This window comes from Labeo rohita, chromosome 19 (assembly GCF_022985175.1).
Source record: "Labeo rohita strain BAU-BD-2019 chromosome 19, IGBB_LRoh.1.0, whole genome shotgun sequence".
Lineage (NCBI taxonomy): Eukaryota > Metazoa > Chordata > Actinopteri > Cypriniformes > Cyprinidae > Labeo > Labeo rohita.
The window spans coordinates 6,751,885-6,770,214 of record NC_066887.1 but is presented as its reverse complement, the minus strand read 5'-3'; the positions used below and the strand labels follow the sequence as shown (position 1 = coordinate 6,770,214).

The following is an 18,330-nucleotide window of genomic DNA, read 5'->3' as shown; positions in this document are numbered from 1 at the left end:
TTTTCCTCAAAAAACATAATTTCTTTACGACTGAAGAAAGAAAGACATGAACATCTTGGATGACAAGAGGGTGAGTACATTATCTGTGAATCTTTGTTTTGGAAGTGGACTTCTCCTTTAAATTGTATCTGACACTATGCTCATTTTCTGCTCAAGAAAACATTTTTCATTAATTATGAAAAATGTACTGCTTCACATTTTTGTGGAAACTCGTGCTTTTTTTTTTTTTAGGTTGGTTGCATTGAAAGAACAGCAGTGATTTGAAATTGAAATCATTTGTAACATTGTAAATGTCTTTACTGTCAATTTTAATCAATTTAATGGATCCATGATTATTGATTAGTATTAATTCCTCTTAGATAATCCCTGTTAAAGACTTTGAAAGCCACAATTACATTGTTATTTACATATAAATGTGCTTTGGTTTGAATAAAATCTACAAGTTTGGGCAATTTCATATTTCTTTCTTTCTTTCTTTTTTTTTACCAGCGGCAAAGACAGGAAGCTGTGTAGTACTACTGCGAAAGAACTGTATTTGTAGCTTTATCTGAGTGTTTATCATTCTTTTGGTACTGCAAAGAATGATGGGAAATGTAGTTTGATCATGCTCTCAAACAGCCTAAAATGAGTAGTATTTTCTAGCAAGCTTTATAGCTACTCTTCATCACAAATCCAGTAGTAAAGTCAACATTTACAAAAAAAAATAGGAATAATAAGTAAACATTAGCTTATTTTTAGTACAGGACTTTTTTTATAAGCTGCTAATCACACATAATGTGTTCAGGACTTGTGTGGTCTTATACAGTATGTGGTTGTAAATAATACAGTGTGTGTGCTACAAGTAAAACTGAATAAACGAATCACATACCTAGGTGCAAACATCACATCCACGTGTGCCCACAGACTTTACTATAGTAACTGAGAGTGTTGTTTTTCAAAGAATGTAGGTGACCATTTATTGAGAAACTGTTTGTTGCAGGAACAATGCAGCTTTTGTGATCTTGGTGTGAAATAGTGGGTCGCAGGAGGAGGATGCATAGGAATGTGATTTATCAGTATGTGTCAGTGTTTACTTAGCTACACTTAGCGGACAAAAATTGTGCCTAGAAGTTAAGTAAATCTGACAAAACTTTCCCGTTGGATCGTCAACGGGGGGTGTACAGTGTGAGTGTGGGTGTACAGTACTATGCTCTATAAAATGATGGGTTAAATACAACCCGGCGCAGAGTGAAATGTGAACAAACTTAGCAGCTGGGTTGTTTACTTGGGTAGCTCTATTTAATTCAACTAGTTTTTAAAGTTTACTATATGGCTGGCTTAAATTGAACCCAAAATAGTCTGTTAATTAAAAATCAGACATATAATTACTAGAGTAATAATCAAAAGGTGAACATTTATTAATAAGCAATTTAAAAAATATTTTTTGAAAGTTGAAACTTATTAATAAATGTGCATTTATTGAACATTTTAATAAATGTTAATTTCCAACCTGTTTTGGGGTTTATTTTAGGCAAGAAATATAGTCATTTTAAACATTAGTTGAGTTAAATGACACTACCCAACAGCTGAGTCATAACAGCTGAATCACTGGGTTTGTCCATATTTCACCCAGCACTGGGTTGTTTTTAACCCAGCATTTTAACCCAGAGTGTATTGAAAAGTTTGGGGTTCAAGTTGTTTTTTTTTTTTTTTTTTTAAAGAAACTGATATTTTTAATTAGCAAGGATATATTCAATTGTTTAACAGCGACAGTAAAGACATGTATGCTGTTACAAAAGATTTGTGTCAAATTCTGATTTCCACAAAAATGTGAAGCAGCTCAACTGATTTCATCGTTATAATAATGTTTCTTGAGCAGCAATTCAGCGTAATAGAATGATTTCTGAAGGATCATGTGACACTGAAGACTAATGCTGAAAATTCAGCTTTGATCAAAGCAATAAATTATATTTGACAGTATATAACAATAGAAAAACAGTTGTTTTAAATTGTTATAATATTTTACTATATTAATATTTTACTGTTTTTGAGCAAATAAATGCAACCTTGGTTAATATAGGAGATTTTAAAAACATTAAAAAAAAGTACTGCTCCCAATCTTTTGAACAGATTGGACGGACAGTCTTTGAATAGGTTTCAACATAAAAGTCCCAAAATGGTAGTTTCTTGGTGGTTGCACCACATGATATTTCATAAAATGGAAATCATCGGACAAAGTTTGTTTGTAAATTATGATGGATATATAAATACAAATGCTTTGCAATTTTATACAGGATTACAAAACACTTTGGAAATCATGCCAAATAGTGCAGAAAATGAATCTGAATTAATTTAGGTTAATTTCAAAGACGTTTCCAAAACAACAGTTATGGCCGGACGGTCGCGCCACATGATATTTTGACACTTTGAATGAAAGAAAAATTACAAATAACTTATCTTTTTTGAAAAGTTAAAGTGGGCCATACTATAGGAGAGGTACTTTATATATAACATCTTTTCAAAGCATTTATACCAATTTTTAACTATAAAAATGCAATCGGACAGAAAATTATTCTAAAAAGTATTATATACGATTAAGTATTTATATAAGGGTCAATGACGTGACGCCTAAATTTTCTGTCCGATTGCATTTTTTGAGTTAAAAATTGGTATAAATGCATTGAAAAGATGTCATATATATATATATATATAAGTACCTCTCCTATAATATGGCCCACTTTAACTTTTCAAAAAAGATAAGTTATTTGTAATTTTTCTTTCATTCAAAGTGTCAAAATATCATGTGGCGCGACCGTCCGGCCATAACTGTTGTTTTGGAAACGTCTTTGAAATTAACCTAAATTAATTCAGATTCATTTTCTGGCATGATTTTCAAAGTGTTTTGTAATCCTGTATAAAATTGCAAAGCATTTGTATTTATATATCCATCATAATTTACAAACAAACTTTGTCCGATGATTTCCATTTTATGAAATATCATGTGGTGCGACCACCAAGAAACTACCATTTTGGGACTTTTATGTTGAAACCTATTCAAAGATAGGACTTTGCATCATATACCAGTTTGCCATTGACCCATGGAAGCGTCAAGCAGGTTTGTAACTCTTTCAAATGTGGAAAAAAAAAATAATATAGAAATATATATATATATATATATATGTTTTTAACGGCTGGTATGTAGTTCCCACATTTGAATATCATGTAGTATGACCTCAAAAAAACAATGAATATGAAGGTATTTCTAATATTTATTTTAATTATAAATTTCACAGTGACCTTTTGTGGGAAGCTATCTTATTTTGTTTAGGTGGCCAATTTTGTGCTTAAATTTAATTGAAAAAAATTTAAGTTATTCCATAGTATAGGGATAGTTCACCCAAATATGAAGATTACCCCATGATTTACTTACCTTCAAACCCTAGGTGTGTATGACTTTCTTCTTTCAGAGGAATGCAATCAGAGTTTTATATATATATATATATATATATAATATATAATAAAATGCATCAATCCATCATAAAAATTGCTCCACATGACTTTGGGGGTTAATAAAGGCCTTCTAAAGAGAATCATTGTGTCTGTGTAAGAAATATAAACTGTAACTGTAATATAAACTACTATACTTTATAAACTGTCATCTCTAGCTTCCGCTAATTATCATATGCGTGTTAACGAGAGAGTGGCGTTCCAGTAGATGATGTAGGACGTAGGCGTAAGCTCTAATGAGAATATGCTAGTCTCGCAAGTTTTGTTTACAGCAAAGGAAAACCAAAGTCTCCTCTTGGCTTTTGTCAAAAACCAACATTTTCTTTACAAATCTTTGTTTTGTACTTCCAATTTATGATCATGTTGTTTTGCTCTCTTCTCTGCACTTCCGCATTCATCACCGCATTCACCTACGCCATCTGCTGAAACGCGGAAGATAGAGATTAAGATTTATAAGGTTTTAAATATGGATTTTTCTTACACAAATGCATCGATTTGCTTCAGAAGACCTGTATTAACCCCTGGAGCTGTGTGGAGCACTTTTTATGATGACTTTTTAAAATCTCAACAGCCATTCACTGTCATTACAAATCTCGGAAGGGCGTTTTTAATATAACTCCGATTGCATTCGTCTGAAAGAATAAAGTCATACACACCTAGAACAGCTTGTCGGTGAGTAAATCATGGGGTAATTTTCATCTTTGGGTTAACTAGCCCTTTAATTAGAAATCGCTTCACATAACAGCAATCTAAACTCCTCACCACAATCAAAAGACGAACATGTATTTTGTGTTTCAGACTCCTGGATGTTGGAGTGACGAGAGTGAAGAGAAAAGGAGCACACACCAGCGCTCGGCGTCCTGGGGCAGCTCTGACCATCTTAAAGAGGTACACAGACATGCACTTACACCCGCAGCTGAAAACACACTCCCTTTTAACAGTGAAACACTATATGAAGTGTGTCTTGCGCACGCAGCTGTGTAGTTTTTCCCCTTGGGTTTGGAGAACAAGAAAGTGCAATCGCACTAACAGCTATTAACAGAGCTCTCACTGTCCTGAAAGTGATGAGCGCTGCACTTCTGCATTTGCGATGATCTCATCCTGTGGGGCTCACGATGTAGCCGCTCGTACAGTGGGGGGAGGCGGTGGAAATAAAACCCCCGTAACCCAGCTCTGCACGAGGCTGCCAGTCACGGCGACCCATCCGTCTCCCCCTGCACCCGCTGCTATATATAACTTCCTGTGTGGCTTTAGACTTCCTGCGCTGCATGGCGTGTTATTGCTAGCGCTAGCCGCAGCAGAGTCAGCCTTATCACGGGCGCTCAGCCCCACCCTGACGATTCAGGGAACGGCGAGATAAGACTATCTCACCCTTCAACAATCGACTTCCCCTCTCTGCAACGAGCATTATCCCCCTCCTCCCAGTTTATGGGTTTCCCATCGCCTCCTGGCTTCTGGAACAATAGAGGCGTGTGGCTTTCAGAGCAAGTAATATGTGCAGAGTCATGTCATGTGTGTCCTTTCGCACTGAAGTCACCTTCTTATCAGTTAGGCATTATGTGTTGATAGAAGGCTGCGATAGGCGATGTGCACGAGCCTGTCTGATTTACAAGGGCCTTGTCGTCTCTTGCACTTGTTAGGTTTGACATGAACGGCATGCAGGTGCAGAGTAGTTTGTTTCCTGTGCAAACCCTCAGTCAAAAGTGTTGCTGTTTCTATCAGTTTTCACTGGGAAAGTGACGCTGGGCATGACTTTCAGAAATGTGACTGAATATATTAAACGAGCTGCTTTACTTGAAAGTAAATCATTTTCTAAAATTATTATCCAGTTACCAAACGTTGAGACCTGGTAAATAGTGTTTAGAATCAAAAAATATTTTTACTAAATTATAACAATGCATTCTATGCATATATATATATATATATATATATATATGCATTGTTATGCTTTTTTCGTTTTTTGGATTATATGCAATTATATAGTATATATACTACACTGTTACTGTAAACAGAAAATGTATGGAGACTATATATACAATGCATAAAAATACAACGTATTTAACAATGTATACTACATACAGTATATACAGTGTATGTGTATATGTATATATGTATACGTAATTTTGACTACATACAATTACATCATATAGAATATAACCTACTATAAACAACAAATATGCAGACTATATATACAATCCATATATATATGAATTGTATATATAGTCTGAATACATTTTTGTTTACAGTAATAGTGTGGTATATATACTATATAAGTCTTCAGAATCGATTTTTTTAAATAAATTATAACAATGCATTCTATATATATATATGTATATATATATAAAATGCATTGTTATAATTTATTACAAATATTTTTTGATTCTAAACACTTATATTATATAGTATATATACTACACAGTTACTGTAAACAAAACCATATATACAGACTATCTATCTATATACATTACAAAATGTATTATTATTATTATTATTATTACTATTATTATTATAAATATATAATTAAAAATATATTATTATTATTATTATTATTATTATTTAGAAATCAGACATTTTTTTTATTATTATTACATTCATACACAACAATGACTTTGTTTTGGCATTAATTTCTTAGCCATATTTAATAATTTAATATGTGATTAATTTGCGATTAATTAGACTAATTAATCAAAACATCATGTAATTAATTAATTAAAATTGACTGACAGCCCATATATATATATATATACGCATTACAAACTGTATTATTATATTAATATATGAAAAATGTATTATTATTATTGTTGTTGTTGTTGTTGTTGTTATAATAATTTTGTGCTAAAAATATCAATAAAAACATATATCAATTTAACGGATTTTACAAATATTTTTATTTTAATTGTTAGATATGCACAAGGAAATTGAGACAGTCAAGACCAATCCATCAATTCAGCAGATTTCCCTGATATTTTTATTGTTATTACTTGATTATATATATTTTTATTATACTTTATTTTAATGAGATCAAGTAGTAGTCAGTAAACATATCATGAAGTTGTTAACAGCATCCATTTTTCCCAGGACTGGAAATAATTTTGTGTGAAAAAAAAAAAAAAAAAAAAAAAAATCTGTAGATTGAATGAAAAAGTTATTCTTTCCATGTTTTGAATAGTGGCCACAATATCCATAAAGTCAGTCTTGATTGGAGATTCAGACTGTAGCTTTTTTTTTTTTTTGGTTTTTTTTTACCTTGTGTTACAGCTTTCTTGCTGGCTGCTAATAGTGTGTTTAATAGATACTTAGCTTTCACTATCAAAATGAGCTAATATGTTACCTAAATAAACTGTAGAAGAGAGAAGTCATCACCAAAATCAGCAAAAATATGAATCATTGCTTTTAATACATTCTGCCAGTATGACCAAATGGCTGGGCAGCTCCAAAATACATGAGCATGTCATATTATTTCTATTAATATTTTTTTTAATTCTTACTTGCAGTTGAGAAGGTCGAGATTAATCTATCAGTATGTCAATATTTTATTTTATTTTATTTAATTTTTTTTTAATTATTTCAGCCGAAAAGGTCAAGCCCTATGATGATACATACATTGGATGTGTTTAATACATAGTTGTTTTAAAGTTAGCTTTTTTATAATAATTATTAAACATATCTAATAGGTGTTATAACAAAAAACACAATTTTTATACGTCTAATACTTGAGTTACACCATGTAACCATGTCTGTGGTGTATGCAGCCTTGTGTTTTTTTATTCTTTTTATTTTTTTTCCGTATTAAATTCTTATGTGAAAATGTCATTTTGCCTGCTTGCACACAATTTCCAGCCGGTCTATATTCAGATTCATGAACACACGAGTACACGAGTCTTGTCAGGAGCTCATCACAGCGAGCTCATTCTGCAACGCCTGAATCATCTCACTGTTTCCCACTCGGGAGATTTTCCAAGAAACGTCCGTTTAGGCCTGCTTTCCTTCCCTGCATATGGGAAGTTCACGTCCTCAGGATCCACATTTTCATCTAGGTTCGCATCAAGGGCTTCCACTTAGTGGCTTATAAGCTCTTACACCTCTTAAGTGGATTTAGGTTGTGTATATTGACACACTTAGCAGGGCTTTACAAGAGAGCACATTCAGGATTTCCCCTTGTTAGCGCTGAGCATATACTGTGTCATTTTAGTTAAGGCTGACACCTCCACCGAACACTTCCCTTTCCTCACTATAGTTTTCGAACACAGCGTTTGTTTCAGGATTTTTGCTGCCTGGTCATTTGCAGCACATTTGAATGTCTTCCCAGTTTCTAGATTGGCATCTGTAATGTATAACAAACTGAGGTGGAGGGAAACGCTGCCGCCTGTAGTTCAGGGCTCTGTAACACTATCAAGACATCAGTTTGAGGAAAAGGCTGTCAGCTGATTGTATTTTCTGTAGGAATGCACAAGTCCAGACTTGTTCCATTGTCTCAGTATGTACAGACAGTAAAGGCTGTAATTTACTGCAGATTAATCTCAAAGGTAAACAAGTGAGTGATCAAGTTAGTTTAAGAAGGCAGAGCAGGTCACAGTTGAGACATGGGAAATAGAGGTTGAATATCAATGTCCAGTTTTGTTGTAGATTCGTATCCTACTATGGGTAACCAATGCTGATAGAACAGGAAATACATTTGCCTTTTTTATTTGTGAGCCTTCTCACATGCCTGCCTGTTTTGTATTGACCCCTTGTGGCCATACAGAGTTATAGCAAGCATTTATTTTCTTTTTTTTTCTTTTCTTTTTTATTCTTTATTGTTGGTTTGTTTGTTTATTGTCTGCATGCACTTTGTAGTCTTAGAGGCAATAGTCTGACATTTTGCAGATTATTTATTACTGATATGTTTTGTTTTTTTATTTAGTTTTTAATTTTTTTAAAAAAAAATTTTTTTATTTTAGCATAAGTTATTTTATGTAGTATTTTATTATTTATGTATTTTATTTCTTTAATTTTGTCTGCGCTATATAGTCTTAGGGGTAACATTTTGACATTTAGCAAAGCTGCTACTTTTATTACTTTTATATGGTTTGTTTTATTCTTTGTTTTATTGTTTTTTATTGTTTTTTTTATTTATTTTACTTATTGTTTTGTTATTTATGTTACTTTATTTTATTGTTTCTTTTATGTTTTACTTTATTTTATTTAGTGTTTCATTTTTATTTAATATTATTTTTAATAATTTATTTATGTTTATTTATTTATTTTTATGTATTATAATATTTTGGCAGTGCCATATATGATTATATTGATTGATTATGAGTAACACTGACATTTAGCAAGGCTGCCTCTCTTATTTTATATGTTTTGTTTTATTATTTTATTATGTTTTTGTTTTATGTATGTATGTATATATGTATTCATTTATTTATTTTACTTTTTTTTTTTTTTTTTTTTTTTTTTTTAGGTTACTTTTTTTTTTTTTCCTTTATTGTTTACTCTTTATTTTATTTTGTATTTTTTGTATTTATTTATTTATTTATTTATTTATTTATGTTTTAGTTATTTATTTGTATGTATTTTATTATTTTAGCATATATTATTTTTGCCATAAATAATTATATTAATTATAGGTAACACATATTTAGCAAAGCTATGCCTTGAATTTTAATTTTATTACTTTTATGTGATTTGATTATTTATTTATTTATTTATTTATTGAGTTATTTATTTATTTTTGTTTTTTAGGTTACTTTATTTTTTTCCTTTATTGTTTACTCTTTATTTTATTTTGTATTTTTTGTATTTATTTATTTATTTATGTTTTAGTTATTTATTTTTATGTATTTTATTATTTTAGCATATATTATTTTTGCCATATATGATTATATTAATTATAGGTAACACATATTTAGCCAAGCTATGCCTTGAATTTTATTTATTTAATTAATTTATTTATTTTTGTTTTTTAGGTTACTTTGTTTCATGTTTTAGTTTTTATTTTCTTTAGTATTTTTTATTATTATTATTATTATTATTATTATTATTATTATTATTATTATTTATTTTCATTTATTTATGTATGTTTTATTTATTTTAATATCTAAATATATGGCTATATTGTTTGGGTAAAATTCTGACTTAGCAAAGCTCTGCCTTTTATTTTTATTAATTAATGTTATATGTTTTGTTTTATTATTTTATTTTGTTTTTTTCTTAGTTTATTATTTTTCAGCTTTTTATTTATTTATTTATTTATTTGTACTTTTATTTATTTTTTGTTTTGTTTAATTTTACGTTACTTTGTCAGTATCATATAGTCTTATGGGCAACACCTTTTATTTTTATTTATTACTTTTATACATTTTATTTCATTTTTTAATTATTTTTTGTGTGTTTGTTTTTTGTTTTTTAGGTTACTTCATTTTTTTTTTTTTTTTTTTTTTTTTTTTTTTACTTTATTTCAGGTGACCTAAGTCCCAGCTCGAGGGACAATTTTGTACCCTTCTCTCCTCTAACCATTGTCTCATCTGAACAAGCATATATATCATTCATTCATTGATTTATTTATTTATGTCTTTGCTTTCCCCTCAGTTGTTCACTATATAATGTCCTGTCTCTGTCTGTGACTTTCAGATTGCTAAGCTCAGGCTCCAGCTGCAGCGGAGTAAGCAAGGCGGAGGCCGGCAGTGTAAGGACAGTAAAGAGCGTCTTTCCCCCCTCCACTGCTCTTGCAGCACCACCACCATTACTGCCACTACCATCAGCACAGCCAGCCAAGCTCCGGTCCGCACTCTCACACACACCTAACCTCAGTGTATGCACGAAATACATCCAGCAATTTCTGTGCTGTTGTTAAATGTGATTTTATGTCGTCTCAATGTCCAGTCGTCCATGTCGAAGTCAGCACAGATGCCACTGTCCAACATCACGGTGCCAAAGCCCTCCATCTCCAGGGTTCCCAGCAGCATGGAGGGCATCAACCATGAGCTGGAGAAAGTCTTCATCAAAGACAATGGGGAGAAAGAGGAGCTCAAGGTACACGCACACACCTAATTTTATTCTCCTGTTGCATGTAAAGCATGATTGTTCAAGTCTCTCACTGATGTCTCTCAGGCGCTGGAGGTTCCTGACGGGCGACGGGCTCCGTTTCCTCCGCAGCAGCGCAGCAGCAGTAGTCGCGGTATAGACACTCAGACGCCATCAGTGCCTGGACGCTCCAGTAGCTGCTCGAGTCTGTCGCCCTGCCCCTCGCCCGCGTGCCCGCCCCGCTCACATGACGGCAGCCCGTACTCCACCGACGAGATGCTGGACGACAGAGACAAAGGTCAGACCTGCATACTTTCTTGGTCAAGATGCATTTTCAAGTTCATATGTGTTGATAGTTTGCAGTATTATATCATGAGAGCTCTGATATTAATCCAGAGAGTAATTCTATGTGTAATTTCTTTTTGCAGACAGCGGCAGCAGTTCTCCTCTGCCTAAATTCGCCTCGTCCCCCAAACCAAACAACAGCTACATGTTCAAACGGGAGCCTCCAGAGGGCTGTGAGAAGATCAAAGTGTTTGAGGAAATGACGTGAGTGGAGTTTGATTTCTGTAGTGAGCCGAAAATAGCGCACTACTATTCTGCTGCTATTAGCATGCAGTAGTATGCATAATGTGAGCAGCATGCAAATGTTGCATATGCACAGAATGGCCTGCTACATTTGCTGAAATGTACAATGTTCATCCGGAGCACACGGCGTAGGGCACTGTATCCCACAATACAATGCGCTTTTCAAGAGTGATGAATAAACCAATCATGTGTTTCTGTGATATATAATTTAACTGATTGTCAACATGACATTTTTACAGGAAATAAGATTTAAAATGTGAAAAATGAATGCATATTTGATTCTGGAATATGGGTGATAGAATTTGCTTTTTTTTTTTTTTTCTTTTTTTTTTTCCTGCCACTGTATACATTTTTTTAAGAAATAGCATGGAGTATGCAGGGCTCAACAACACACACACACACACACACACACACAAATGTAATAATTTACATCTAAAATTAATTACAATAAATTAATTACAATTTAAATAAATTGATATTTCATGCTATTTCTTTAAAAAAAAATTATACAGGGGCAAAAAGAAATGCATACAGTGTCAAACAAAACTAAAATAAAAATAAATTAGATTTTACATAAATTGATACATATATATATATATATATTGTTGAGCAGTTTATTTTTATTTTAGTTTTGTTTGACGCTGTATGCATTTCTTTTTGCCCCTGTATACATTTTTTTAAGGAAAAGCATGAAATATCAATTTATTTAAATTGTAATTAATTTATTGTTATTTATTTTAATTGTAAATTATTACATTTATAGAGAAATGTTATAGAAAATGTATATACATTAAAATTTAAATATATTCCCTTTTGCTACTATATACATACAGGGCTCAACAATATACAATTTATTTAATGTTATAGAAAATTACATTTTAATTATATAAATTAAAAATGTACTTTATTTAAATTTTAATTTGTTTATATTAATCATTTTAATTTATTTTAATTTTAGTTATTCTTTTTCCCACTGTGTACATTTTTCTAAAAAATAGCATGAAATAGCAATTATTTTAAATGGAAATAGACATTGTAGAAATGTATACAAATTAAAAATGTATTTAAAATGCATTTTATTAATTATTATAATTTATTTACATTTTAATTTATTTTCATTTTAGTTTTTCCATAGCATGAAATAGCAATTATTTTAAATAGAAATAGCAATTGTAATTTTTTTTTTTTTTTTTTTTGCAGATGTATACATTTATTTGTGAAATAGTATGCAGGGTTTTTAATAAATTAATTAATTGTATTTTTTAATTTTTTAATTTAGATGGGATTTTTTTGTTTGTTTATTTTATGCTTTTTAATTTTGGGGGTTTTTTTTGGCCACTGTCAGGCCACTGTTCATCCCTTTAATCGCCCTAGCAACATTTTCATCTGTCCTGCCTTTTTGTGTTATATTATATATGTGTCAGAAATTTATAAATTTTAACATTAACTACTTCATGTTTAGGCAAAAAAAAAAAAAAAAGTCACAAAAAGTAGTCACACATGTAGTATATGCTGTCAGAAATGATTGTCATCTGAAAATAATAGTAAAATAAAGAAACAAAATGTAAAAGACAAAATTCAAAAATATTTTTTTAGGTTACAATCTACAAATCAGCCAAGATGCAGAAAAAGCACTCAGCAAAAAACTGGAATTAAACTTAAAAAAAAAAAAAAACAAGACATATATATTTATACAGAGAGCTATACAGGCATCTTTTTGACCACCGAAGAGTACAAGTGTGACCTATAAGTTAGCAGAATTACAAAGAATAAATCACACAAAGCCACTTATTTTAAATCATCAGAACTAGAATATTGTGAAAGCTCAACAATGGCTGAATAGTGTAAAAGATGCTTTAACAGGTCCGAAACAAACTCCCACTAGCCCTGGGCTGTCCAGTCAATGCTGAGCTGTGGTACATACTGTGTACATCAGTATCCCACTTGGAACATTCTCCTAAATCGCTTTCCTCCCTTTCTCAGGTCCAGACAGTCGGCCACCGTCCCCCTGTTCTCCTGCCCTGACAAAAACAAGGTCAACTTCATCCCCACGGGCTCTGCGTTCTGCCCCGTCAAGCTCCCGGGATCCCTGCTCCAGCACTCCAGCTCCCAGCAGGAGGACGAGGAGAAAGAGGAAAGCCAGGCCGGCGCCAGCGGCTCACACGCCCTCGCCCCACACCATCATCACATGCCCACTCAGGTCTCCACCAGCACGAGCACAGACGACCCTCCCGAATCTCCCTCCCAACAGCAGGAGGCGCCCTCAGAATCGGCCTCCCAGCCTCAGAACTTTGAAGTCAGCTAAACGCGGCAGAGCTGGTCTCGGTCGCGCCGCTCCGCTCCCGTGTAGAGGACCGTTCGTTCCCCGCCCCAAACTTCCTCCTCTCTCTCTCTCTGATGGACCCCACCTTTGTGCTGAATCTTTACTATCTGCATGGCATAGCAACTGTGGCCCGAACGAGAATCGCGAACGCAAACGCAGCCGAAGGGTCTGAGTATGTGGCGATGCCACGCTTCGGCGTCTGGACGGGAACGGCGTCTGAAGGATGCGTTTTTGGGAAAAGGACCTTAGAATATGCAAATCGAAAAATTCTAATGGCTTCACTGTTACCTTGATAAACGAGTGAGAGTCTCATCAGAAATCTTATTTATTAAATTTGCCTATCGATAAGTTCAGTCACATTCCAGATATTCCCGTTTTGCTTTTTTAGTGTCGGATGTGGTACTTTTCCATCTGATTTGATTCCGCGTTGATCCCGAGCAACTGCACAGCTGTTTCCAAACGCAGCTTTGCTTTCGTCGTGTGCTTAAAATTTAAGCAAAGTGGCTTTTGTATGAGCACTATAGTCAGCGCAAAGCGAGGTGTCGCCTTCGAAAACGCCGCCGATTTTACCAGGAGAAAGACGTCTGGAGCTTTCAGGAAGGTCTTAATAGTGTCAGGGCATGCATTTGAAACTGATCGTATGTTTAACATTAAATTATGTGTCGTGTTCTCTTTCAACATCCACAGTATGAATAAGCTCTCTCTCTATCAATATATCTATATATGAGAAATCTATATATAAAGAAAAAAAGCTTGTTTGAATTTAAAACCGTGTATTGCTGTGTTATGTACATTATGGGAGCTGTACTCCACGGGTTGGCGACCGTTTGGGTTTCAGAACGAGACAACACAGAAAAAGTACTAAAGGTTTTGTTTTCACACTTGTTGCACAGTGTCCGCCTGCGGCCTCGCTTCAGGTGCATCACACGCGGTTTAAACTCAGGTAAAACTCACATTCAGATCCGTCTCATCATTCTCTGCGCTCCATCGCATTCCATGTTGGGTGGTGCTTTCCGGATGACGGGCTCACCGAGGGTTTGGTCGGGTCGGAAAACATTAGACGGGTCGTACGACCCTCATGGATCAGACACGCATCCTCACAGTCACTATATGACACATCAGCTTTTAATATGACAAACTAAAGCCCACATCATAGGATTGAGGAGTGCAAGATGCATATTCTGCCTATTACAGTACTGTTTAAGTAGCATGTTGGGAAAAAAATGATTTTGATAATAAAATTGTAACTTTTTTTAAGAAGTTCCATAATAAGCCATTTATCTGAGTAATGAAATTGAGTTTCAAGAATAAAATCGTAACATTATGAGATTAAAATACATCAAGAAACTAATCATTTCTTTGTTGGTAAATCCCATTTTGAATGATTTATGATTTCTGTTAACTTACACCTACTTGTAAACGTTTCATTTTTTATTTTATAACTTTCTGTTACTGTAACATTGCAACTTTATTCTCAAAATCTTAAAAAAAAATAAATAAAAAATGTTCAACTTTAACATGCTACTAGGACATGCTGTGGAAGCCTGTTTCTGCCACTGAATAAAAAAATTTAAAAAGCATTTATTGCAATCTTACACTTCTGACTTTTTTCCTGATATAAACTCAGAATTGAGAGAAAAGTCCGATTTGTGAGATGTAAACTCACAATAACGATAAAGTTAGAATTGCAAGACGCAGTCTTACAATTGTGAGAAAAAAAAGTCAGAATCGCGAGATGTAAACTCGCAATTGCAAGAAAAAAGTCGTAATTGCGAGATGCAAACTCTCAATCATGAGAAAAGTTGGAATTGCAAAATGTAAACTCGCAGTTGTGAGAAAAGTCAGAATTGCGAATTGTAAACTTGGAATTGTGGGAAAAGTCAGAATTGCAAGATGTAAATTCACAATTGTGCGAAAAAATCAGAATTGCGAGATGTAAATTTGTAACTGTGAGAAAAGTCAGAATTGCAAGATGTAAACTTTGCATCTTGCAATTGCAAGAAAACGGTAAACTTGCAATTGCAAGAAAAGTCAGAATTGTGAGGTGCAAACTCGCAATTGCGAGAAAAAAGTCAGAATTGCGAGATGTAAATTTCTAACTGCGAGAAAAGTCAGAATTGCGAGATGTAAACTCACAATTGTGAGGAAAAAAATGTCAGAATTGCGAGATGTAAACTCATAATAACCAGAATAAAAAAGTAGGATTTGCGCAATTATGAGAAAAAAAAGTTGAATTGTGTGATGCAAACTCACAATCGTGAGTAAAAAGTCGGAATTGTGCGTTTGCATCTCGCAGTTAATGCAAATGAGTTTGAATCTCAAAGTTGCGAGAAGAAAGTTGGAATTGCGAGATGCAAACTCTCAGTCACGAGAAAAGTTGGATTTGCGAAATGTGAACTTGCAGTTGTGAGAAAAGTCAGAATTGCGCGATGTAAATTCACAATTGCGAGAACAAAAGTCTGAATTGCGAGTTTGCATATTGCAATTGCAAGAAAAGTCTGAATTGTGAACTGTAAACTCGCAATTGCGAGAAAAGTCGAAATTGCAATGTGTAAACTCGCAATTGTGAGAAAAAAAGTCAGAATTGTGAGATGCAAATTTGCAATTGCGAGAAGAAATTCTGAATTGCAAAAAAAAAAAAATTGAGACACGTAAACTAGCAGTTGTGAAAAAAATAGTCAGAATTGCGAGAAGAAAAATTCTGAATTGTGAGGAAAAAATTCACAATTACCTTTTTTTTTTTTATTATTCAATGGCAGAAATGGGCTTCCATAAGGTGCTGCTGGTGAATAGTCTAAAATAAAAGGGTGAATTTCCCTAAGAAAATGTCTGGCGAAAATAAAGAAAAGAAAAATCATTGTTTTGCATAGTGGAATTAAGGCTATTTTTAGGTTTGTTTGTTTGTTTTTTTGGCATTTTTAATCATCAAAAATGTCACAATGCAAAACATCTAATGGGCATAAAACACTGTAAAAATGATTGCTGTGATTAGCTATCAAATTAAAATTCCACATTAAAGTAAGCAATAAAGTGTTGTTTCAAGTTTAAAAAAAAAGTGTTAATGCTTAACTTATAAGTTAAGCATAACTTAAAATAATAAGCTATGTTGAGTTAACTTTAATTTACTCAATGAGACTCAAGTTTTATCTAAAAATAAAAAGCTGTTAAATCTAATTGCAGCAGCATTTTTACAGTGAACCAGTCTTTATTTATTTGAATTTTAAATAAATTGAATTTTAAATTGACATTTTAAATTTTTAAATAAATAAAAGTGCTTGTTTTATTTTGTGGAGAAATATGAAATTGACAGTTTTCATGAGATTCACCACTTTATACAAGCAGAATATATTTCAGTCATAAAACACTAAACCTCAAATATTTAACCCAATATATACCCAAAGGTTTTGTCATCTGCAGTTCAACAAAAACAGTTTTTTCAAGAGAGTGTATCCATTCACATTACCATACGTTTATACACATGTTGGCTGTCATGACAACAAAAGCATGCGTTTATGATTTTTACTGATTAACTGATCAACTTTTTGTGCAGGATCAAGTGACAGAAAGCATGATTTGTCAGTGAAGACTTTTCTGGTCTCAAAGCAGAATTTTTATATGGTCAAACAATAACGTACTGTGCTTTTGCAATCAATAGAAAGATATTAATTTATCCATCTCATGAAATCAACCATTGACAACCAACATAATATTACATTGTCAATATGGAAGGCTTTAAAAGTAACAATGCAACCTTTTATGCTGCACCTTATATCAAAAGACCAAGTAGTTTAGTCAAAGATGAAACTCGTTTTGGTAAGTGAAGGGTTTGCAATAATCATGCTCTTTCATTTTAAAAGCTTGACTATCTGCACCTTTTCATGTCTCCATTCCATACATGTGTGATTCTGGAGCCAAATCAGCACACAGCCTGTTAATAAAGCCATCGACTGCTATCAAAACCAGCACTGCAGTTTAAAAGCACATTGCTGGCCATCACGGGACGTGTGTTTGTAGATCAGGTGAAAATGTCAGGCTGACCTGCTGTCTGTTCACACACAATGGCAATAAAGCATTTTGTTGTTGTGACTGTACAAACCAGATATGTGTGTGAATGGAGGTGGATGGAGGACGTCATTGGATTTGAAAGGGAAAATATATTAACTGAGGACAAGGGAAGCATATCATCCGCATAGTGGTTACTCTTTGCCTATCGCCGACTCACACGTCAAGAAAATGATTTTTAAAGCCTTGCAGCTTGAATTGTTTTCCTGTGGCACAGGCTGCTGAGCTTGCATAAGGTTATAGGCCCACTGTCCGTGTCTGGTGACTGTATACAAATGACAGTATCAAAAGCCACACTTTCTTCAACTTTTAGCCTCGAGCGGCTAATTGTTTCTTTATTTCAATAATAGGAATCTTGTGTCTTATTTAAATAAAATAATCATTAGAATTAAATTCCAGTCTCCTCTTCATCTTTCCTAAGATAGTCACTGCTTCCTAAAAATGATTTATTTGCAGGCCAAAAGAAAATATCATTTTAAAGGTAACATCGGATCCCATTTCCACAAGTCGGTATGATTCTTTAGGGTGTTCATGAAATGTCTGCAACATACTTTGGCTAAAATTCCTCAACGGTCATGAAAAACAACACCCTTTTTAGCTTGTCAAAAACAGCTCCGTTCACAGCGACCTATTTCGGTTCATGTCTCTTTAAATGATAATGAGCTACTGCTGACTCCGCCCCCTTCTTTAGTTTTTGTGTATTCAGTGGCATGTACCATCAGAAACAAAACTAATCCACTGTGTCCTCAGTGGCTCTGATGTCAGAAGTAAATGAACACTGTTATGTTCACTTTCACATCCAAATACAAAACACCTGCATTGTGCACCTGCGTTGTCACAACTGCTCAAGCACGGAGAAAATG

The 18,330-nt window shown here is 33.4% G+C and overlaps 1 protein-coding gene across 1 annotated transcript in view; it reads left to right on the top strand.

Annotated features, from left to right (window-relative positions):
• glcci1a (glucocorticoid induced 1a) overlaps positions 1-17,860 on the top strand; it is a 51,706-nt gene extending 33,846 nt beyond the window's left edge. The window contains exons 3-8 of the mRNA XM_051136416.1: positions 4,285-4,374; positions 10,102-10,251; positions 10,354-10,503; positions 10,582-10,792; positions 10,923-11,043; positions 13,066-17,860. Coding sequence (XP_050992373.1) covers positions 4,285-4,374; positions 10,102-10,251; positions 10,354-10,503; positions 10,582-10,792; positions 10,923-11,043; positions 13,066-13,387 — 1,044 coding nt within the window. The 3' untranslated portion in view covers positions 13,388-17,860. The remainder of the gene's footprint in view (positions 1-4,284; positions 4,375-10,101; positions 10,252-10,353; positions 10,504-10,581; positions 10,793-10,922; positions 11,044-13,065) is intronic.
• The last annotated feature ends 470 nt before the right edge of the window (positions 17,861-18,330 follow it).